This window comes from Microcaecilia unicolor, chromosome 3 (assembly GCF_901765095.1).
Source record: "Microcaecilia unicolor chromosome 3, aMicUni1.1, whole genome shotgun sequence".
NCBI classification, from domain to species: domain Eukaryota; kingdom Metazoa; phylum Chordata; class Amphibia; order Gymnophiona; family Siphonopidae; genus Microcaecilia; species Microcaecilia unicolor.
Window position 1 is genome coordinate 454798420 of NC_044033.1, and position 25898 is coordinate 454824317.

The 25898-nt window shown below is 39.9% G+C and overlaps 1 protein-coding gene across 1 annotated transcript in view; it reads right to left on the minus strand.

Moving 5' to 3' along the window:
- The window catches only part of CSMD1 (CUB and Sushi multiple domains 1), a 2896277-nt gene that overhangs the window by 2580244 nt on the left and 290135 nt on the right, over nt 1-25898 (minus strand). Inside the window, exon 3 of the mRNA XM_030195161.1 lies at nt 1849-1961. Coding sequence (XP_030051021.1) covers nt 1849-1961 — 113 coding nt within the window. The remainder of the gene's footprint in view (nt 1-1848; nt 1962-25898) is intronic.

A 25898-nucleotide genomic window follows, 5' to 3' on the forward strand; every position in this document is an offset into this window, starting at 1 on the left:
AATTTTCTCTTCAAGGAAATTCTTTGCTTGCTTGCTGCAGGATTTCTTTTTTACCTCCATTTCAAAAGAAGAGGTGATTTAAATAAGCTCTTTTGATGTCCCCACATTGCTAAGGATTAGACCTTACAAAAAAGAATACAGCTGCTACTTTTAGCCTACAGGACAGCTGAGGAAAAGTTAAGGACTTTGGTAGGGCTTTTTTTCTGTTACCATTTTCTTTCTACAAGTGCAAATATGTTTGTGAGGATCTGGCTAAAGGTGGAAAAAGCGGTAGGCCAGGATGGCATACATCCAAAGGTACTGAAGGAACTTAGAGAAGTTCTAGGAACTCTGCTGGCTGACCTTTTCAGTGCTTCTCTAGAGTCAGGAGTCCCGGAGTACTGGAGAAGAACATATGTGTTCCCTCTCCATAAAAGTGGAAGTAATGAAGAAGTTGGGAACTACAGGCTGGTAACTTTAAATTCTGTATTAAGTAAATTAATGGAAACACTTTTAAAACAGAGAATTGTAAAGTTTTTGGAATCCAATGGATTACAGGACCCGAGGCAACATGGTTTCATCTGACTAATTTCTATGACTGAGTGACCAGAGTGTTGGATCGAGGGAGAGTGCTAAATGTGATGTATTTAAATTTTTAGCAATCCTTTGACACGGTTCCGCATAGACAACTAATAAATAAACCAAGTGCCCTCGGTATGGGTCCTAATGTAACTGACTGGTTGATTGGAAGGTGGCAGAGGGTTGTGGTAAATGGAGCACATTCTGAGGAAATGGATATTATCAGTGGTGTGCAGCAAGGTTTGGTTCTTGGGCCAGTTCTTTTAAACATTTTTGTAAGCGATATTGCAGAAGGGCTATCTGGTAAGGTTTGCCTCCTTGCGGATGATACCAAAATGGTAGGCATCTTAATGGTAGCACACATTGATAACTCTCCCCTAAGTACGTTTATACACTAGAAGAGAGTAGTAGAAGGAGGTATAATAGAGATGTTTAAATACCACAAAGCCATATTTGCACAAAAGGCATATATGTTTCAAAATAAATATTTAGAACAAAAAGTTTGTATTATAAGGCAACCATAATTTGTCATGCATACTTCCCACAATCTACCTTTAATTGGAAGATTGTGGGATGGCATAAAACATACAGAATGAGTGATTGATAAATGGAGTAGTAGAAGAGAAAAAGGTGTAAGATGAGGGTGGAAGATTATTATCTTCAGTATTATTTTCATTTCCTTAGTTTCACGGACGTGAAGATAATACTGAAGATCAAACTGAGTCTTTGATTTGCCATAAGGAAAGAAAAATGTGTTGTTCTTATATGAAATCATAGCTAGTTTCTACTGATTCAAATGCCAGTGCTTTCAAGGAGTAAAATTGAAAATCTTAGAAACCTTGTACAGAGGATATATAAGGGAGGAGACCTTGTGTTTTGGTGCTGTAGACGTCACTGAATTTCAATGCAATACAAAAGTAGATAGCAACTATTGACAAACATCCAATCAAATCAAGTAGTAAGCCTCCAACATGAACTATTGTTTTTTACTTCATACACATGATTAGGATTGTCAATATTTAAGTTAATACTCTAATGCACTTTTAATAAAAATATCATCAAGATTTGCCACATGAAGATACAACAATCTAGATTAGCTTCAACTGAGATTTACCTTCAGCATCAACAACTGTTTTACAAAGGACAGTTTTCTTATAACAGGAAAACAAATCATGAAAGAGAGCATCAAATTTCCTCAGACTTTTTCACATAAGCAGCACAACTGAAGAATCCGTTAACTTCAAAAATTGGCCATTCTTTGCTCTAAGATTAAAGAAAGCCACGACTTACCTTCATAAATTGCTTTAAAACCTTGAGCACTCACAGCAAAATCTGTGGTAAACCAAAGGGTCAGTATTGAGCCTGTGCTTACTAAAGACGAAGGTAGCTGGAAGCCCGACAACCTGCACAAGACATAAAAGAAACATAGGTAACACATATGAGGGGGAAAAAACAGTTGATTCACGCATTTACATGCTAAACAGTATTTACAAATTAAAAAAACAATTTTACAAAGGGCAGAAATATTTAGGCACCAAGGGGCCCTTTTACTTAGCCATGGTAAAAAGTGGCCTGTGCTAGTTATGGTGCACGCTGGGCCACTTTTTACCGCACCGGGAAAAAGGCCTTTTTTTAAATGGGGAAGTAAATGGTCGTGTACTAATATAAAAATTTGTACATGGCTATTTACTGCCTGAACCCTTACTGCCACCCATATAGTAGGCAGCACGCACTAAGCCAACTGTTGCTGGGCAGCATGTGGCAATGTGGAAATGTCCCCGTGGTAGAAAATAGAAGACTATTTTCTACCATGAGAAAAATGTACATGCCAACTTTGGAGCTACTGCAAGACTCCTGTGCTACCTCGGTGGTAGGGCCGATTTGGCACATGCTACCCACACGGTAGCCCTACCGCGGCTTTATAGAAGGGGCCACAATTATCTGCATAGCTATATAGAAAATCAGCAAATACATTTGTAAATGGCATCACTAATGCCATTTACTCGCATATGTCCTTATTCTAAAAAGGTTATGCTCCTAAATTTATGCTCCTAAATGTATGCTCCTAAAATGTATGCTCCTAATTTATGAGCATAATTTATGCTCCTAAATTAGGAGCATATTCTATGCTCCAAAATAGATTATGCTCTTAATTTATGAGCATAAATTTATGAGCATAAATTATGCTCATAATTTAGGAGCATAAATTTTAGGAACATACATTTAGGAGCATACAGTTTGCTAATTTGGGCACATAATTTAATTGAATAATGAGCCAATTAGTGCCAATAATTGATTTTTAACAAGCAATTATTGATGCTAATTAGAATCAATTAAATTATATGCACATACGTTTAACATGTGATCCATGCTTAAATTTTACACGTATCCTGAAAAAGGGGGCACAGAAATGGGAGGGTCAGGTTTGGTTGGGATGGATCGTAGGTGTGGTTTTAGGTTACACGTGCAATTATAGAATAATGGGGGTTCCGCATGTAATTTTAGGCAGAGGCATTTGCACCACATTTTCATTGGTGCAAATGGATGCACCTAAATTTACATGTGATTCCTGGGACTTAAGCATTATTCTATAAATCACGCCTAACTTTAGGCGTAGCTTATAGAGTAGCACTCAAGTGTTCTTTTCTGCGCCAATTTTTTAGGCATGATTTACAGAATTCACCCCAAGTGCTATTTTATAAAAAATTGAGAACCTAACTTTATGCTTAACATGCAAAGTTATGTATGTAATTTATAGAATATCAGGTGTGCATACAACATAATTTAATAATTGGTCAGTAATTGATGTAAATTGGTGGGACTGCTCTTAGTCACAATTCTAGATATTTGGTGTGAAATTCTATTGTGCACAACTTCTAGGGGACGTGGACATGGAGGGGGGCTGGCAGGTCAAGAGCATGCCTAGAAGTTATATGCACAGGTTATAGAATACTAGGGATTATGCGCTTATTTGATAAGCATTAGGTGCAAACACGTACACCAACCCTGACATGGTGCAAAACTGTAGACTTACATTAGTACTTTTTAATGGCAGTTCTGCACAGAACTGCCATTGTAAAATTCACACTTAGGGCCAGATTCTATATATGGCACCTAGATTTCCATGCAAAAATACACACGAAATTTAATTAGCATAACAAGCCGATCAACATTTTTAACAGCACTTAACAAGCAATAATGAGCACTGATTGGCAGTTATCAGAATTTATATGTAGAAATCGCTAAGCATATTCTATAAAGAACTGTGCCTAAATTGAAAAGTGCACAGTTCAAAATAAATGCATGTAGTTTAAAAGGGGTGTGTTTATGGGCATTTCATGGGCATGCCAAAATTTCCACGTATAATTACAGAATAGGGGTTAGTGCGCCTAAATATATTTACATGGATTTACACCAGGTTTTTATTGATGTAAATGGGCGTGCATAGATTTAGGGGCTACAGTATCGATTAAGCATATTCTATAAACTGTACCTAAATCTTACAGAACATGCTTAAATTCATGCAGATTTTTTAGGCGTCATATATAGAATCTGGTCATTAGTGCACACCATCCTTGCACCTAAAGTTTGATGCTCTTTATTGAATCTACAACCTTAGCACTTCACTATGAAGGGATGTACTAATGGGAGGATCATGGCCACGTCATGGGTGTTCTGCCTAGCAATTCACACAACTTACAGAATACTATCAGATGTACAAATTGCATGACAAAGTTACGCATGGTAACTTATGACTGCCATTGACTTGGCATAAGCTGTCACACCTAAATTGCCCACCTTAACACCTTTACAGAATTGGCGCTAAGCATGCCCCTTATGGCACTTTAAATTAGGATGAAAATAAATATGAAACACCCCGCTACAGTAATTAGATCAGAGCAGTATCAACCAAAAATGGAGGGAAAAGCCTCAGGATAAGATGAAGGCACTCAATTGTGCTTCTCAAGTTAGTCATCGGCAGAAAAACTCTGACAAAGGTCATGTGTAATTTAACAAAAATCAAGAAGTGTATACAAAGCATCAAATGTCCAAAATCTCAAAAACTACAAAACTTATCAGCACAAGGTAGCAACATCTTCTTGCAGGATTCAAGTGCGCTATTTCATACTCATTAATGCCAATATACCGAGGTTCCTCCACTGCACCTTTGTGCCATTACAAAATTAGGCTCCGAGAACCAACCCTACAATGTGCAAAAGTTGACTCACGTTTACACCTGCTTCAAAGCCAGTGTAAATAAGTGCCTGTAATCTATGTATGTATAAAATGCACACAAACTTTGAGACTGCTTCCACTCTACCCAAACAGTACCTTAGGAATGCCTAATAGATACGCCTATAATTAGGCATACATAAATGTGCACATAAAACTTTACATGTCAAAAAAACCTTTCTAAAATTACCCACAGGGCTAGATTCTATATATGGTGCAAAAAAAGTGCTATTCTATAAACCATGCTTAAAGTTAGATACAGTTTACAGAATAGTGCTTACGCTCAGAGGCTGCATGTACATTTAAGTGCTGCCATTTGTACCTACGAAATGTGGTACACATGTCTGTGACTAAATTTATACGTGGTAACACAAACAGTGCCCCAGATCTACCCTGAAACACCCTTGACCCTCCCATTTCCATACCCCCTTTTTTGAGACACTTATAAAATGTAGATGTCTAAATGTATGCAAGTAAGTTCTAATGAATTGAATTAGCGCCAATAATTGCTTGATAAAAAGCCAGTTATTGGCACTAAATGGCTCATTATGTAATTAAATTGCATGCACAAATTCAGCACATGTCCAAATTTGCACACACAATTTTTATAGAATTTGGGAGTTAGTGTGTACTGTTTCCAAATGACAAAACATGAACCCCTGAATTCTATATAAGTTGCCCAAACTTGGTTACCCAAAGTTAGGCATGGAGTCCAGATGCACGAGCAAACTAGTCAATTGGGTGCTAACAACCAATTATTGACAGTAATTGGAGTTGATTGGCACTTAATTTACATTAATTTGGGGGCTATTTTACTAAGCCGCATAGGCGCCTACGCATGCCCAACGAGCTCCAATTCGGAACTTCCGCCCGGCTACCGCATGGCCCAGGCAGTATTTCATTTTTATACACACACACACTATGCATGCTGGAAAAATATTTTTATTTTCTGGTGCGTGGCGTGGCCGGTTCAAATTCCACTGCTGCTCCTTGTGATCTTGGGCAAGTCACTAAACCCTTCATTGCCTCAGGTACAAACTTAGATTGTGAGCCCTCCTGGGACAGAGAAATATCCATAGTACCTGAATGTAACTCACCTTGAGCTACTACTGAAAAAGGTGTGAGCAAAAATCTGCATGGTCAAGCGGTGGAGAGCTCTTATTGTCACCCATTGAGGTGGTGGTAAGGGCTCCCGCGGTAATCCGGTGGTAACTGGGCAGCACACAGTGATGTCCAATTACCGCTGGGTTACCCCCATGCTAACCATTTCCAGAGTTCTTTCCCCCCAGAAATGGTGCATGCTTGACCCAAAACTACCACTGGCAACTGCGTTCCAGCAGTAGTCCCGGAATAGCGAGTGGTAGCCCTGTGTTGGGCTTACCACAGCTTTGTAAAAGGGCCCTATAGTGTGATACAGAGCACTGAGCTGCTAAGGGCTCTGTTTACTAAGCCACTCTGTAGCCATCAAACTTTATAGCATGCACTAATGCTATAGACACCCATATGAATATAATGGGTTTCTCTATCATTAGCATGCACTAATTTTTAGCACGTGCTAAAAAGTTAACGCGCCAACAGTGCAGCTTAGTAAACAGGGTCCTAAATTTGTTAGGAACTCATGGCTTTGCAAATGACAGACCTAAGTCCACTTGCTCAGATTTAGAAAAAAAACAGATTGATTGATTGATTCATTCATTCCATTATTTAGTCTTCTTAACACCCAGAATGGATTACAAAGTTACATACATAGGGGGTATTTTACATAGGCGTGCTGGCGTTTTTAGCACGCGTTAAAAATACTAACCCTAACACTTTAATGGTATCTCTAACCTAAAGTGTATCTGTCCCCAGCTTAAGTGTCAGTAGTGCAGAGATTACAAAATATTTGAAATTGTGTCTTCTGATTATTGAGTACAAGTTTAAGTGACCTAATCCAAGAATATATCTGAAGCAGCTGCACTCCAACTGCTGCCAATGAGAGAGAATTTCCTGAGTGCACAGGCACTAAGATCTGGACATTGTCAGTGTATATAAATGGTATTAGTCCCAGGGCCTGTGTCAGAGATGCCATGGGAGCAAGGAGAGATCTCTGCAAGGGAGTTTAAAGGAGGTGGAAAGACCATTGCACCATAGGACCTGATACTTCCTATCAAAAAGATAGGAATGGAGCCACTGAAGTACTTGGCCCACCACTCCAAACTCTGCCAGATGGGAAAGGAGCAACTCATAATCATATTGAAAGCTGCTGTTAGATCCAGAGACAGCATAAGAACAGATCACTTTTTAGCCAATTCTAACTAGATGGTTTGAAGTAGAACTAGCATTGCCATCTCTGGGTTATGATTTAGATGGGGACCCATGCAATTACGGTGCAACACATGATGGGATTCCACAGAATCTGTCAAATAATCCATAATAACCTTTACATTACTTGAGTCTATTTTGGACTAATGTAGGGTATAAATGTCATGAACAAATAAATACATAGATAAATATGGCTAGCCATTTTACATAATATGTCTAAAGTGTATCCATTTATGCCAAGTAATCCTTGGAGTAAATACCTGCTCCATGTCTAACTTAGACATGGAGCAGGTGTTTTCTATAACCATGCACATAGATTTTCAGAATGCCCACCATGCACATAGATTTTCAGAAAGCCCATGGTCTATCCATTCCACACCCATGGCCATGCCACCTTTTTGGCAGCATGAATTAGAATTTACATGCACCACTTTACAAAATATGCCTAGCAAGTTGTGCATGTAAATTCTAATTAATGTCTGATTGTCCTGTTAAGTAATTAAGGGGGGGTCTTTCACTAAGATGTGTTGGCATTTTTAGCTCACACTAAAAATCATCTTGTTCTAACCACAGAGATGCCCATAGGAATATAATGGGCATCTCAACACTTAGCACCAGCTGCACAAACTAAAACTGCTAGCACACCTTAGTAAAAGACCCACGAAATTACATGTGCAAATCCATAATACGACTGATCATGCTATATAGAATCTGGGGGGTAAGTTTCAATCTTGCTGTGCATCTTTGATCTTTGGTCACAGAGCGGCCAATTTCCATATGGCAGCTCTGAGTCCTCCAGTATGCTATTCACCATCCGGGTCATTTAAGGTAGGAAACACACACACACAAAAGGTTTGATCACAAAGATTGACATAGGGTCTGTAGGTGCTGTAGTAGACTTAACAGCTCACAGAGCATGATCAACCACCTTAATTGATGGAATCTGAAAGTCTGTCATAGAAGAGGAAGAAGAGGGTTGGGCATCTGGAGTCATCTGAGATGGCACTGAAATTGCCAACTGTGGAGAAGTATCTGTCCTTTTGGTAAGTAAAGAATTGTTAGGTAAGAAAATAATCCATGATACAGGAATGATAAGCCTTAATTGCTAAAGCTAAAATTTTGAATTTCATCCGATATTCAAAAGGTAGCCAATGGTGTTTGATAAGGAGTGGAGAAGCATGAGTATGGTGATGTATGTGACATACAATACTTGTTGTGGTATTCTGTGTTATTTATTTCCAGCCCTTTGATATACCACAAATTAATCCTTTACTACTCTTTAATCATAAAAATTTGCATTAGGGATGGGGGTAGAGGGAAGGGATGGAAGGATGATGGAAGACAATTAGTAAGCAGAAGGAAAAGCAGAAGAGAATACGAATGTTTTTAAAATGGCTTTAAATGACTGTTGAGGCATGGAAACTGTGAGAGAGGAGGGGAGATCATTCCACAATCTGTCCCCAAGTAACTGTTAGATGAAGGACCATGGGGAATGGAACACAGAGAAGGTTATCTGAAGAAGACCGAAGAGACATTGGAGGCGAATAAGGGACAAGAAGTCCATGCAGATAAACAGGAGCATCAGGAGAGTGGCCTTTGAAGGTAAGCATAAGGAGTTTATAATGGATGCAATATGAAACAGGGAGCCAATGTTCTTAGTGAAGGAGAGGGGTTACATGATTGAAGCAATGAACACAATGGATAAGTTTCACAGCCATGGACTGGTCTAATTGTAGATGTTTTAAAGAAGACAGTGGAAGCATGGCATACAGAGAATTACAATAATCTATTTGAGTGATGGCCAAAGCAAATATAAGGGAGAGGATGGATTGGGGGGAGAATAAGGGGCAAACTGAATGGATCCACTGTAATGCAAAGAAGAATGATTTAACCACATTATCTATTTACTTCTTGAAGGTGAGTTTTGAATCACAAATTACACCCAGAATTCTAACATAGTCTTTATTAGTGATCTCAGTATTATTTAAAACTGGCACAGGAGGTGAGGAACAGTTCAGACCTGTAAAAACAATAGATTTACATTTAGTTCAGTTGAGAAAGAGACCATTCTCTTTCAGCCATGTAGAGACTGCAGCAAGGCAAGAATTCAAAATGGAAGAAGAAGAGGTAAGATCAGTTAGTATGGTAGAGTATTTGGATGTCGTCAGCTTAACAAAATTGCAAGCAACCTTGTTTTGGGGCAGTTATCAATGGTGCAAGAAATATGTTGAACAGGGTGGGGGGTAGGATTGAACCTTGGGGAACACCAGATGTAGCTGGAAAAACAGCAGAGCATGAACCTGAGTAAGTGAGCTGGAAAGAGCAACAAGAAAGATAGCTAGTAAGCCAAATGAAAATAGAGCCAGAACTTCTAATATCACTAAGGTGCTTAAGAAGGAGTGAATGATCAACCAGATCAAAAGCAGAAGATAAATCCAATGAGACAATTATAACAGAGGAACGCTGATTGAGGGCAACAGAGATAGTATCACATAAGGAAACAAGAAGAGTTTCAGTGCTGTGATTAATGCACAAACCATTTTGATATGGGTGAAGAGTATTGGTCTGATGTTGAAAAGTTTCATGTTGACGAAGGACAATTTTGTCTAAGATTTTCCCAAAGAAAGGGAGATTGGAGATGGGATGGAAATTAGAGGGCAGGGAGGGGTCAAGATTGAATTTCTTTAGCAGGGAAGTAACTAGGCATGCTTCCAAGAAGAAGGTATACTTCTGGATGAGAGAGAGGTCCAAATGTGAAGGAGTGGATAAGGCAAGAGAGGCCAAGCAAGGCATTTCGCTAGACACACTGGACAGAGATCCAGAGAAGAAAAGGAAGGATTCAAAGAATGAACCACTTTTAGCACAACAGTGGCTGAGGGTAAGCTAAAGAATGACTAAGTGGAAGCAGAGACAGAAGTAGTTCTCTGGGTAGACTGAGACTGAGCTGATTGCAGGGAGGAGGAGGACGAGGAGGGTGAAAGGATGGAAGAGCATAGTCTGGATCTTAGAGTGCCACCCATCAGCAGGAGAACAGAGGTCAGCACAAAAGGTTTATATCCAGTGTTTCCTTTAAGAAGTGACCTGGTGTGTGCAATTTTTTTTTTCGTGTGAGCAACAAGTTTTAAAAACCAACAATTTTTTAGCACCAGTATTAGCAATGCACTTCTTTATATAGCACAAAAAAAACATTTTTTGTAAGCAACCATGTAAAATCTGTGAGCGTCGCTCCTAAAATGTATGAGCAATTGCTCATGCACTCTGCTTAGAGGGAACATTGTTCATATCTAGAATGAATGGTGTCTAGTGAAGAAAAGTGATTAAATATACAAAAAAGAGCTTGTGGGCAATTTGCAACAAGAGATATTCAGTGATCAAAATATGCTTAGCTTGTTTGATAGCAGCATGAAATTCACAGAGATACAAGCGATAGGTAGTCATCAGAGAAGGTGTGCAAGAATTGCACCAATGATACTCTGAATGACATAGTTGTGAACACAGAAGTCAAAGCACAGGGGAAAATCAGTGTGAAGAGGAAGAGACAGGGCAACTAGGAGCATGATGGTCAACCAATTCTTGGCGTGATGAATCTAGTGTTGGCAGAAGCCAGAGACACATCTAGAGGTGGAGGGGGCAGATAGGAGAGGTCAGAAATAATGTGGGTGACAGGATTTTCAGACAGGGGGTGATGCTGCAATGAAGAAGGACGAGATACAGTATGGAGTGTCACAATGGGAATCATGAATGTAATTAGATGGTGATCAGTTCAGGGTAGAGGGAAGAGGTTAGGGCTGAAGGTAGGACTAAAGGAGAAGGAGAAGCAAAAATGAAATCTAAGGTATTGTAAAAGTTCCATACTGGGTTAGCCCTAAGCTAGAGGTAAGAGAAGAAGAATATGAGGGCTGGGGATGGAGGACGATTAAAATCACCTAGGAGAACCAGGAGTGAGAAGAGAGTGGAGCATTCTGTGGTAAAAACAGAGACTTCATCTAATGCAGGAGCTGTGAGTGGCAGAAGTAATGTTTGTAATCATCTAACTTTTGCAACTCCAGAATAAAATATATAACAATGATTGATTCATGGGTCTACAAAGGCATGAAATAAAATATGAAGGGAATTGAAATATAAGGAACTATGAAAAGATCTCAGTTTTTGGAGGGCCATGAAACTAGATCTCATGACTGATGAAATTTGAAAAGAAAATGTAAGCTTTGAATCAATCCAAACATCCATGTATATGAATAACTGGTGATAAAGGGAAATGGGACTTGATGGGCCTTTCTGAGGTTTTTTGCAACTACATTCAAAGTGATTTACATATATTCAGGTACTTATTTTGTACCAGGGGAAATGGAGGGTAAAGTGACTTGCCCAGAGTCACAAGGAGCTGCAGTGGGAATCAAACTCAGTTCCCCAGGATCAAAGTCCACTGTACTAACCACTAGGCTACTCCTCCACTTCATAAATGTATAATAGCTATTATTTTAAAGATAAATTTAGTTTCTGGTTCACATAAGGTAGAGTTCAATTTTGCACATTAACACATATTTGTTTATAGATTAGTGAATATTAGAAGGCTCATTTTCAAAGCACATGTGTAAATGAGCATTTTATATTCATACATGTAATTGTTACCTAACTCTTCTAAAATGGTCACCATTTTGTACATGCTAAACTGGTTTCACATGCAGAATTGTCTATCTTTAGCAATCCAAAGGAGATGTACCAGATAGGAGGAGTGAGATCGATAAGCACAGCTCAGGAGAAAGGCCTTGGAGTGATGGTGTCTGAGGATTGCAAGGTGACAAAACAATGTGACAAGGTGGTGGCCACAGCCAGAAGGATGCTATGTTCCACAGAGAGGGCCATAACCAGCAGACAAAAGGAGGTATTATGCGCCTGTACAAATCTTTGGTGAGGCCTCTCTTGGAGTACTGTGTTCAGTTTTGGAGGCCATATCTTGCTAAGGACATAAAAAGACTTGAAGCAGCTCAGAGAAAAGTGATAAAAATGATATGGGGATTTGTGTCGCAAGACTTATGAGGAGAGACGTGCTGGTACACCCCGGAGGAAAGGAGAGACAGGGGGTGATATGTTACAGACATTCAAATATTTGAATGGTACTAATCTACAAACAAACCTTTTCCAGGGACAGGAAGGTGGTAGAATTAGAGGACATGAACTGAAGTTGCAGGGTGACTGACTCAGAAATAATGTCAGGAAGTAGTTTTTCATTGAAAGTGTGATAGATACCTAGACTAGTGCTTCTCAGTCCCATCTTTGGGACGTACCCAGCCAGTCTTTTCTCATACTACCCACTATGAATATGCACAAGATAGATTTGCAAACACTGCCTCGACTGCATACTCATTGTACACGGAGAATCAGATTAGCTACAGTAAGTGTGTCTTAAAGACTGGATTTGAGACTGCCAGAATTTCTTAGCCTTGCTGCCCATTTATTGTACTCTAGGGGTAGATTTCTTGCCTTGCACACAAGTAGATCATGCAGTCTGTTGAAGAAATATTGAGTTCTTCATTCTTTCTATTTTGAATAGCAAATGCATGGGAGTTGGAATCTGTAAATAGAGCTTTCAGTAACCAGAGGAAAAGGTTGAATAGACAAGAACTGCCAGGATCAGATGGCATTATACACTGCTGAGAACGTAAAATCTATTTTTGGTACAGTAGCATCAACAATATATCCCTTAGTTAATGCAAAGCTAAATAATATAGAACTATTTTTCTTTGAAGTTAAATGGTTTGATGGAAACAATATATTCTAGTGACTGCCACAATCTTATCCCTAGTGCTGTACTGTGACTATAAAAAATGTGTACAAATATGTATATTTTGTGCTGGGTATTCCATCCATCCCTTAGATTTAGGCTTAACTCATATATTTATGACCTTTCTGCTCTTTCAGTTTTGTACATGAACTGTATCTGCTCATTTTGTTGTATAGATTTTATCTGGCTTTGGCAGCTTTTTCAGCTCTTCCTTATTGTCCTAGCTCTTTTGTACTCTTTATCATTGTAGAATGAAATTGATTGGAATGATTGCTTACTGAGATTTGTCTCTTTTGCTGATTCATTGTAAATAGACTGGTTTTAGAAACTGTTAGGTATTTTTTCCTTTTTCTTATTCTCTAATCTCTTGGAAAAACTCATGTTTTTTTTCTAAACTGAGCTAAAAACAATTGAGCTATTGTAAAGGCAACTGGATATAAGATCTATGCTGTTGAAATGCTCCCGAACCAACTGCTCCCTGGATCAATGCCCAAAATACCTACTCAATCCATCCCTATGGAATCAGTAAACTGGCTACTCAATAATCTCAATGGTCTGTTAAAACTGTCTCTCTTCCTCCTGACATGGGCAACATTGTTCTCACTCCACTACTGAAGGAATCTGGGCTAGAAGTAACATCGCCTGCAAACTACCATCCAGTAGGAAGCACACCCATTTTTATTAAAGTATTAGAAACCTACATTAGTAAACATCTCTCTTTATAGCTGTAAAAAAAAATTCTGTTTTACACTGGTCGCAATTTGGCTTCAGATTGTCACGTAGTATGGAAACATTGCTGCTAGTTCTAACTATATATGTCAAACAATATCTATGCAAAGGTGACCAAGTAATTCTTTTCCAATGCGATGTATCAGCAGCATTTAATGAGGTTGACCATACATTACTACTTGAGCACCTGGATCAGATAAATGGTTCAGCAAATTCCTTTCAAATTGAAGTTATTCTGTCAAGCAAAACAACCAACTTTCCAACTTCTGGTCTCTTAACTTCAGTGTCCTGCAGGGATCTCCCTTCTCACCTATCCTGTTCAATCTCTTTATGTCATCCCTTGCCTCAGTACACCTGGTACTTAATTAACTGCTATTACCCTATGTGGATGCCATCCTGCTTCTCTTACCAGTGACAGCATCAAACATAGATTCAACTCAATCTGTAGCAGATGGTATGACTGCTGTCAGCACTTGGGCCCTGACCAATAAACTGAAATTGATTGCGCAAAAAAAACAAGATCCTGTGGATCCAAAATCAGGGAGTTGAGGTCCCATCATCCATGTCCTTGACCAATGGTCAAATCTTTACAGTTGAATCTGAAACCAGAGTACTAGGGGTCTTACTTGATTCTTCACTCATCTTTGCTTCCCATATCAACCAGCTATGGAAGAAAACACTATTCAAAATGAGACACTTACATCTAGTCAGATCATTCTTCAACCAAAAAGCCTTCACCTCACTTGGTTTACTGTAATGTTCTATTTTTTGGTATTGTGTCAATATCAGAAAAAAGTGCAAATCCTACAGTGCACAGCTGCTAGACTAATACACAGATTGAATATATATACTAGTGTTTCAATTCATCTAAACAAACAGCACTGGCTTCCCATAGCAGAAAGATTCAGGTTCAAAGCTGCTTGTTTAATTTTTCAAATCCTATACGGCTTCACCTTTGAACTGCTGACTAAGACATCTTCGCTATCAGGCTCATTTTTGAAAGAGAAGGACATCCATCTTTCAACATAAATCAGAAGATGGACGTCCATCTCCTGGAGACGTCCAAATCGGTTTTGAACGTCTCCAACTGCAGTCCGTTGCAAGGACATCCAAATTTCAAGGGGGCATTTTGGAGGCATAGCGAAGGTGGGACTTGGGCGTGCCTAACACTTGGACGTCTTTGACCCATAATCGAAAAAAACAAGGATGTCCATGATGAACACTTGGACGTTTTCACCCGGATGTGTTTTTTTTTACAAATAAGGCACAAAAAAGGTGCCTGAAATGACCACATGACCACCAGAGGGAATCGGGGGTGACCTCCCGCTACTCCCTTAGTGGTCACTAACCCCCTCCCACCCTCAAAAAACATCTTTATTTTGTACCAGCCTCTATGCCAGCCTCAGATGTCATACTCAGGTCAATGACAGTGTCTGGTTTGGTGGGATTATGTGGGATATAAATGTTCCCAATAAATGAAGGTCCCAGGAGCAGTTTTAATGGGTACTGCAGTGCACTTCAGGCAGTGTAACAGGTAGGAGGCCCATACCCTCCTGTTTGTGGACGAAACAGCGAGCTCTCCAAAACCCACCACAAACCCACTGTACCCACATCTAGGTGCCCCCCTTCACCCATAAGGGCTAGGTAGTGGTGTACACTTAGGGGTAGTGGGTTTTGGGGAGCTCAGCACACAAGGTAAAGGAGCTATGTTCCTAGGATCATTTTATGAAATCCACTGCAGTGCCCCATAGGGTGCCCGGTTGGTGTCCTGGCATGTCAGGGGGACCAGTGCACTAGAAATGCTAGCTCCTCCCACGACCAAATGGCTTGGATTTGGACATTTTTGACTTGGACGTCTTTGGTTTTGAAAATTGTCGAAAGTCAAAGACGTCCAAATCTAGGGGCGTCCAAATTGAAGGACGTCCTTGGATTTGGACGTCTTTGACGGTATTTTCGAAATGAAAGATGGATATCCATCTTGTTTCAAAATACGGTTTTCCCAGCCCCTCGGATTTAGATGTTTTACAAAGACGTTCAAATCCAAACATAGATGTTTCTTTGAAAAATGCCCCTCCACATCTGGTCCAGTCTAAGAGACAAACAACAACTGATGCATCACCGTTCCAAAAGACAATTAGAAATCAGAAGATATTCAGCTCTCTATTCCCCATTCTTGGAGTCATAAGTACATAAGTAATGCCACACTGGGAAAAGACCAAGGGTCCATCGAGCCCAGCATCCTGTCCATGACAGCGGCCAATCCAGGCCAAGTGCACCTGGCAAGCTTCCCAAACGTACAAACATTCTATACATGTTATTCCCGGAGTTGTGGATTTTTCCCAAGTCCATTTAGTAGTGGCTTATGGACTTGTCCTTTAGGAAACCGTCTAACCCTTTTTTAAACTCTTCACCACGTTCTCCAGCAACGAATTCCAGAGTTAATTACGCGTTGGGTGAAGAAACATTTTCTCCGATTTGTTTTAAATTTACTACACTGTAGTTTCATTGCATGCCCCCTAGTCCTAGTATTTTTGGAAAGCGTGAACAGACGCTTCACATCCATCTGTTCCACTCCACTCATTATTTTATATACCTCTATCATGTTTCCCCTCAGCCGTCTCTTCTCCAAGCTGAAAAGCCCTAGCCTCCTTAGTCTTTCTTCATAGGGAAGTCGTCCCATCCCTGCTATCATTTTAGTTGCCCTTCGCTGCACCTTTTCCAATTCCACTATATCTTTCTTGAGATGCGGCGACCAGAATTGAACACAATACTCAAGGTACGGTCTCACCATGGAGCGATATAACGGCATTATAACATCCTCACACCTGTTTTCCATACCTTTCCTAATAATACCCAACATTCTATTCACTTTCCGAGCCACAGCAGCACACTGAGCAGAAGATTTCAGTGTATTATCGACGACGACACCCAGATCCCTTTCTTTGTCCGTAACTCCTAATGTGGAACCTTGCATGACGTAGCTATAATTCGGGTTCTTTTTTCCCACATGCATCACCTTGCACTTGCTCACATTAAAAGTCATCTGCCATTTAGCCGCCCAGTCTCCCAGACTCGAAAGGTCCTTCTGTAATTTTTCACAATCCTGTAGAGAGTTAATGACTTTGACTAACTTTGTGTCATCAGCAAATTTAATTACCTCGCTAGTTACTCCCATCTCTAAATCATTTATAAATATATTAAAAAGCAGCGGTCCTAGAACACACCCCTGAGGAACCCCACTAACTACCTTTCTCCATTGTGAATACTGCCCATTTAACCCCACTCTCTGTTTCCTATCCTTCAACCAGTTTTTAATCCACAATAGGACTTTTCCTCCTATCCCATGACCCTCCAATTTCCTCTGTAGCCTTTCATGAGGTACCTTGTCAAACGCCTTTTGAAAATCCAGATACACAATATCAACCGGCTCCCCTTTATCCACATGTTTGTTTACTCCTTCAAAGAACTGAAGTAAATTGGTCAGGCAAGATTTCCACACACAAAAGCCGTGCTGACTTGGTCTCAGTAATCCATGTCCTCGGATGTGCTCTGTAATTTTGTTTTTAATAATAGCCTCTACCATTTTCCCCGGCACCAACGTCAGACTCACTGGTCTATAATTTCCCGGATCTCCCTTGGAACCTTTTTAAAAAATGGGCATTACATTGGCCACCCTCCAATCTTCCGAGTCAAAATATGGAGCACTTTACTTATTCCCATCAGAACATATAAAAAAGCTACCTCAGCTTCAGGAAGAGGCTAAAAACCTTTCTCTTCCCAAAGACTGCTTTATAAGAATTCATCATGTCTTCTACCTCCTAACATCATCCATTATCCTTTCCTTAATGTTTTTAGTCATATGCATTAATCCAGTGGTCTCTAAAGTTTCTCAGACCTCACACTAACACTATTTGCTTTTGTCCTACCTAGAATGTAACCCACACTGAACCCTGGAAAGGAGATATTACAGGTATATATAAGAATTGATTTGAATTGAATTAAAAAAGGTTCCATATAACCTTCATTCACCAATCCTTCACATACACACAAAGAGAGAACAAGTGTCCTCAATAACTCTTCATATGTATAGATACATATAGAGAGAGCCCAATGTGATATTTCCAATTTCAAGTAAAAAAAAACAAACAAACCCTAACTGATCTAGTCTATAACAATCACTGACGATAGATGTATATATCATTCAACAAATCCATTAAACGTGTTTGATTAATTGACAATGATAGATTTTTCACTGCATCGGGTACTCATTACCCATACTTATATGCTGAAAAAACAGCCATGTGGTGACATTATCAGTGGTGATGACAGGGCAGCGGCCCCATTAGCACTATTTCCAGAGGCACAATGTCCTTTAAAACTCTTTGATCCAGCCCAAAAATCTGCTTGTCCTCGATAAAGTTCTGTATTTTGCACATTAATCATATCAGCCAAGTTGAAATCTCCTAGCAGCAGCACCTTCCCTTTCATTCTCAACTTTTGCATATTCACGAACAGATCTCCAGTTTCTCTGTTTTAGTTGGAGGTATGTATATGACACTCACATGAAATAGAAGCTCCATCTTCTCTTTCAAAGGTGGACTACATTGCTTACTACTTTCTCCATGCCCCCTGAATGATAACTTTAATATTATTTTTTATACAGAGCTAGTCTACATGTTTTCAACCATCTCTATTCCCTCCTAAAGAGATTATAGCCCAATAATAGATGTGGCCCATTCATTAGACTCATTGAGCCATGTCTGTATAATGGCAACAATATCTAAGTCTGCCTTTAATATTGGCGCTTGTAGATCCAGACCTTTGTTGCTTAGACTATGAGTGTTTATGCTCATTGTTTTCCAGTTATATTTTATAAGCTTTTTCATCTTCCCTATAGTTTTTTTTATCAGTTTGCCTTGTGATGGAGTGCCTGACATAATCCCAGATTTTCTTAACTACACTCCCTCACTGGGCCATATTAAGGGAGGTAGAGCTAGTCTTCTTAGTCAGGAGAGTGAAACACAACATGCCATAGTCACACCACTCCTTAAAAAACCTTCATTGGACCCTACCTGTCCTTCCAACTATAGGAGCCAACTTTTCAGAATTATTGGGGGTGCTAAGCCTAATGGAAACAATCCTACCATGGACACATTCAAGCAATTTTCTCAATATTGAGACCCATACCACCCACAGAGTCAGCTCCTATGCTTCCAACTATCACCCCATCTCCCTCCTCCCTTTCCTATGCAAGATACTTGAACGTGCCGTTCACTGCCGTTGCCTTGACTTTCCTTCATCTCAAGCTATTCTTGATCCACTTCAATCTGGCTTTCGCTCCCTTCATTCAACTGAAACAGCGCTTGCTAAAGTCTTCAATGATCTGTTCCTAGCCAGATCCAAAGGTCTCTATTATATCCTCATCCTTCTCGATCTATCTGATGCTTTTGACACTGTTGATCACAGCCTACTCCTTGATACGCTGTCCTCACTTGGATTTCAGGGCTCTGTTCTTTCCTGGTTTTCTTCTTATCTCCCTCAACGTACCTTTAGTGTATACTCTAGTGGATCCTTTTCTACTTCTATCCCACTGTCTGTTGGTGTACCTCAGGGATCTGTCCTGGGACCTCTTCTCTTCTCCATCTGTACTTCTTCCCTTGGTACTCTGAACTCATCCCATGGTTTTCAGTATCATCTTTACGCTGATGACTCCCAGATCTACCTCTCCACACCAGAAATCTCAGCCGAAATCCAGGCCAAAGTATCAGCCTACCTGTCTGACATTGCTGCCTAGATGTCTCAGCGCCATCTGAAACTAAACATGACCAAGACTGAGCTTCTTATCTTTCCCCCTAAACCAACCTCTCCTCCTCCCCCATTCTCTATTTCTGTGGATAACACTCTCATCCTTCCTGTCTCATCAGCTCGTAACCTTGGGGTCATCTTCGACTCCTCCCTCTCCTTCTTTGCACATATTCAACAGACTGCTAAAACCTGTCATTTCTTTCTCTATAATATCATCAATATTCACCCTTTCCTTTCTGAGCACACTACCAGAACCCTCATCCACGCTCTTATTACCTCTCGCTTAGACTATTGCAACTTGCTTCTCACAGGTCTCCCACTTAGCCTTCTCTCTCCTCTTCAATCTGTTCAAAATTCTGCTGCACGACTAATATTCCTCCAGGGTCGTTATGCTCTTATTAGCCCTCTCCTCAAGTCACTTCACTGGCTTCCTATCCATTTCCGCATACAGTTCAAACTCCTCTTATTGACCTATAAGTGCATTCACTCAGCAGCTCCTCAGTACCTCTCCACTCTCATCTCTCCCTACATTCCTCCCCGGGAACTCCATTCACTGGGTAAATCTCTCTTATCTGCACCCTTCTCCTCCACTGCTAACTCCAGACTGCGTTCCTTTTATCTTGCTGCACCATATGCCTGGAATAGACTTCCTGAGCCGGTACGTCAAGCTCCATTGCTGACCGACTTCAAATCTAAGCTGAAAGCCCATCTTTTTGATGCTGCTTTTAACTCCTCATCCTTATTCACTTGTTCAGAACCCTTATTTTATCATCCTCACTTTAATATTCCCTTATCTCTTGTTTGTCCTGTTTGCCTGTCCTAATTAGATTATAAGCTCTGTCGAGCAGGGACTGTCTCTTCATGTTCAAGTACAGTGCTGCGTACGTCTAGTAGCGCTATAGAAATGATAAGTAGTAGAAGTAGTAGTAGTAGTAGACTCACGCAGAGAGGAACTTAAAACTCCAGAGTGGGAATGGGAAGAACAGATCCTCCAAGAGAGATTCCAAGCCAAGGCAGCAGTGTCTGAAAAAGGACCAGGGCAGCAGGACAGAGTCCTCCAGGAGAGTTCCTAGTTTGTGACTGTGGTATTTGAAGACAAGTCAAGGTAGGAAGATTAGAGTGTACAAGTGAGGTGCTAAAGTTGGGCCTGCTAGGAGCTTGTCACAATGGATGTTAACAAGTGTGAGTTTAGTGAAGATGGGCTGATGGGAGCCTAATAGAGTAAGATGGGAACCTAATAGAGTGAAGTTCCTTTCTGTGTGAGACTGAGTTTCAATTTAACTCTATGCTTGCTTACCAGATCTGTGACAATAACAGATCTTTGTTTATGTTTCAGTTCATAATAAAATATTTTGTTTTGACTGACCATTTGCTGATTGCATCTGTAAAGGCTCCATGCCTGGCTATCACCCACGCTACCACACTCCTCTTTTAGGGCTCTGTTTACTAAGGTGTGCTAGCATTTTTAGCGCTTGCTAAAAATTAGCGTGCACTAATGCTACATACACCCATAGGAATATATGGGTGTCTCTAGCATTAGCAGGCACTAATTTTTAGCGTGTGCTAAAAACGCTATCATGCCTACAGTGCTGCTTAGTAAACAGGGCCCCTAGTATGCTGCTGATAAATGAGTTGCTAAGATGGCTTATTTTATTTTACCCATTGATGTTGTACTTTTGTTGGGTGTAAGATCCAGAACTTATCTGCTTCCATGTACCACGTCAATCCTCCAGTTTAAATGCCTAGCAAGATATTATCTGAAATTCCTGCTTAAAAATAATCTTTTCTGCCACGGAAAGGTGCAGCTTCAGATGTAAATTGATAAATAAAAATTGAATTTAAAAAATGAGGGAAATGCATTTAATTATCATTTATGTGCATGCATAAGCAATACAACACCGGAGAGATAGAAGAAGAGTATATACAGTAGCTCTGGGCTTTATTTTTTACAAGTTGTTTTCAATAACCTGTGTTCATTTTCCAGGTTCCAAGTTCAGCTTTCAATAATGAGATTCAAGACTCTCAGCTTATAAACATGCAATTGCTTATATCATGTTCAATATAGAAGGAAATAACTCTGTTCAAGGCCTTGACATAACCTTTGTCAGAGAAAGAAAATATAGTTTTTTGTTTTGTTTGTTTTTTCTACAGGAGATGGTAGTTCATAAGATTTGCAGGTTAGGACTTTATCCAAGCACAACACAAAGTACTGAAACAGTGAAAGTTTGCTGGCCTTACTTCAGAGTTTTGCAACACAAATATTGACAGTTTAGGCTCTCATGGAAAGCTGACCTCTAGTGGTGGTACCATGCAAATAACACAAGAACTCTCATTGGTCATTTTTCTCATGCAAATGCTAGGGGAAGGAATGAGTGGAAATTGCTCCTGCCTGGATACTTCACTGGACTTCTGTGTAAGTAGGCTCTGACAAGACCTACGAAAGAAGGTTTGATCTTGGGAGGTCTGAAGGAGAGTCAGAACTTATTAGAAGGCAGGAGAGAGGGGAGAACATCTATATCCTGGCCATTACTTGGAAGCTATGATGGTTTCATCAGATATTCAGTGCCAGCACCCACATAAATAACATGAGTAACTAAACAAAAATATCTGGCTTGCACACCCCTACTTCAGAGATTCCTAGCCTTCTCTCAGGCTGCATGAACTCTCTTTATTCTCCTCTAATGAATATTCTTTAGATCTAGCTAGTCATGCCAGGAAAGAGGCTCAGAGACCACATCTTCCAAGACTCCACCCCAAGGAGCCTCTGCCAGTATAAGAAAATTTATCTTTTATACTTACCCACCCAACTCTCCTCTTTTTTGCCCTCACTTAATCTTTGTACATCACTAATTGTATCTGCTATCCTGGAATGACAATGTCATAACAGAACTCTGTAAGCCACATTGAGCCTGCAAATAGGTGGGAAAATGTGGGCTACAAATGCAATAAATAAATAAATAAATAAATACAATAATTATAGACTACTCTCTGAAACTATTCATATTCGGGAAACTTATGTGCACAACTTATTAACCTTGTTACATGGCCCTTCATCAGAGGGAGTTTAGTATTCAAATGAAGACTGTAGGTATCCTAAGATACTTCAGAAATGATTTTGCACACCTTCTTAATAATTCCGATAAATATTCAGCTGGAAGTGGTCAGCATTTTATTTTTAAAACACTGCCACAGGCAGAATTAAGCCTGGATGTTCAATGTCAGGCCATGTTCAGGCACTGGCATTGAATATTCAGGGCCATGCCAGCATATGCCCACCACCCCCATAAGTTCTGTTCTCAAAGTGGCTACTGCGACCTCTAGAGGCATTCATATGGTACTAGCAAATACCATGAGACTGCTGCTAGAGATCACGGTGGCCATTTTGAGGCTGGAGCTGAGAGAGGCTGGAGTGAGTGAGCATCGCTTCTGCCCATAGGATACCTCAGAACACCAGAGATATCCAGGGAATTCCCCGGGGTGGGGGCAATGGCACGTGAGGGATGGGTGGAGCCTTTTCAGGGACTTCTTGTCTTCAGGGATGGGAAGAAGGGGAATCTGGAATAGGGAAGGGAGAGGCACCAGAAACCTATTTGCTGCTACTAGGAATTTACCCAGGCATTTGCTACTATTTAGACCAGTGCCTGGTTAGCTTGATGGCTAAAATTAGGGCAACAGTTTTGCTGTCTTACCTTTAGCTGCTTACTTAACTGGTTACCAATCTGAATATTGCCACTAACTGGTTAATTAGCAGATCTGCCCACAGACTACCCTAGCACTAACTAGACAGTACTAGACTGTTAGAGCAATTCATTGAATTATTTATATACAACTTAGAACTAAGTGGTTTACAGTTTTCATTTTACAGGTACTGGGTCTGTCCCTATTGGGCTCACAGTGTAAGTATTACATTGTACTACTGTTGTACCTGGGGCAACGGTGGGGGGGGGGGGGGGGGGGGGTTAAGTGATTTGCCTAGGGTCACCTGTAACTGCAAAGGGAATTGAACCTGGTTCCTCAGGATTTCAACCCACTGCTGACCATCAGGCAGCAGCTGGAATCAGACCCAGCTCCCCAGGCCTGCAACCCGCTACACTAACCATGAGGTCAGTACTCCGACAGACAGCTATAAGCAATTTAAAGGTGCCAGAGGCTCTTCTACCCAGTTAAATTGTTTTGAATATTGACTATACTTATAAGTTTAGGTACATAAAAGTGTTCTGACAATATTTCTAATTTTAATTGTTAATGAATATTTGTCCTTGCTAATTTATTAAAATAATTAAAACACATGCACAAATTGATGTATGCCCCATTATCCAAACCATCCACACAAGACTCACAACATCCCAACAGCTACAGCAGCTGACTATAGGTCCAATCAAATTGCATTAAAACAATGATCATAGGACTAGATTATGGTAATATCATTTATGCTAGTCTCTAAAATGTGTCTCTGAAGCGCCTTCAGATGCTACAAAGCACTGCAATCTGTCATCTGGATAAGGCTACTGAAGTGGTGTGCATTTAGATACAGTAGGTATTTTTTTAATGTTCCTGGAGGGCTCACAATTTAAAAAAAAGTTGTGGGGTTTGACTCTGGGTCCCTTGGCTTACAGTCCATTTCAGTACCTACTAGGCTACTCCTCTGCTCTGCATGGACACGTGGCCATTTTTAAAGAATGCTGCCATATAGACATCCATGTCCCTTGTCTCCCCCCCCCCCCACCTCCCATTACAATTTGGAGGTTCCAGTTTGTAAAATGGCTGTTCATGCTGGATATTTCCAGTATATGGATGTCCATCTCATGTATTTCTGAACAGGACATTTCTATGGCTGAGAAAACAGGGCTACTTTTCTTTTTGCCTCACCCTGTAAATGCATGTTATAAGGTTTATTATCTTTCCTATCTTATTTTGTAGCTCTTTTACTTCTGCCTTCTTATTGATTGATTTTAATTATATACCACTGAGATTTTATTGACTAAGCAGTATATTAAAACAAGCTAATGTAAATTAATCCAATGATAAAACAAAATCAGTAGAAGAATTAGAAATGTCATAGAACCATTATTTAAATATTTCAAAGGTCAAATACTAGTGGGATAGGAAACATATATTTTTAGTTACATTTGTACCCTGTGTTTTCCCACTCATGGCAGGCTCAATGCGGCTTACATATACAGGTACTTATTTGTAGCTGGGGTAATGGAGGGTTAAGTGACTTGCCCAGAGTCAGAAAGAGCTGTGCCTGAAGTGGGAATTGAACTCAGTTCTGCAGTTCCCCAGGACCAGAGTCCACCACCCTAACCACTAGGCCACTCCTCCATTCCACATAGACTTCACCACTATAGGGGTTCTCACAGTTCCATAAACTGGATGACATTATGGGAAGCAAACTACATGGCTCCAGGATGAAGCTAAAAAGGTTATAGTGGAGTGGAGGAGTCGCCTAGTGGTTAGAGTACCAGTCTTGACATCCAGAACTAGCAGGTTCAAATCCCACTGCTACTCCTTATGATCTTGGGTAAGTCACTTAATACTCCATTGCCTCCGGTACAAAACTAGATTATGAGCCCTCCAGGGATAGAGAAATACCCAGTGTACCTGAATGTAACTCACCTTGAGCTACTACTGAAAAAGGTGTGAGCAAAATCCAAATAAATAAAATAGTCCCAGACATACCCTCTCCATAACCATACAGAAGGAAACCTTCACATACCATACTAATCTATAATCTGGAGTACTACTTTGTTCACCAACTAGAACAGGTCTCGGTCAGTCAAGCTGTTAGGATTTCCACAAACAATATGCATGAGGTAAACTTACATGCAAAGGAAGTAGTGCATTCATATCTTTCTAACGTATATTCCTTATGGATTTCTTTAAAATCTGATAGACTGGATCTCTCTGGACAGGTTTGGAAACCACTAGTCTAAAATATATTTAAAATAGTGCTAATTTTGATTAATTAGATAACTAAATTTTACTGTTTTCGATCTCTCTTGGAATATTTTCCTGATATCACTTTGGGTGTAAATAAAGTTTTAAAAGTTAACAGTTTAAACAATGCATACCTAGAAGAGCTCCCCCTGACTAGTTGTTACTAAGCTGTCCTTTAAAAAATATGGAAATGAAACAGGTTAGGATTACTGGAGGACAATATATAGAGTGTGTGTATTAAGTTCCCATTTTTCAATTTCTGAAAGTGATGTCTCTATTCATTGTGACTTGGATTTTTTTCAGTCCTTGAAGATTTCTTAGCATCTTTTTTTATTAAACAAATATTCTATGATGTGCAGTTGTTAGCATATATATTTGGTTTATTGATGTACATTAAAAATTAATGTATGCAAAATAAATGTAAGGTATGCTAACCTACAAATTAATGCATGCACAATTGATTTAAATACATTGGATTTTTAACTTGCATTATAAAAATTATTAATACAAATGTGTGAAATAAACAACAAAGACACCACAAAAT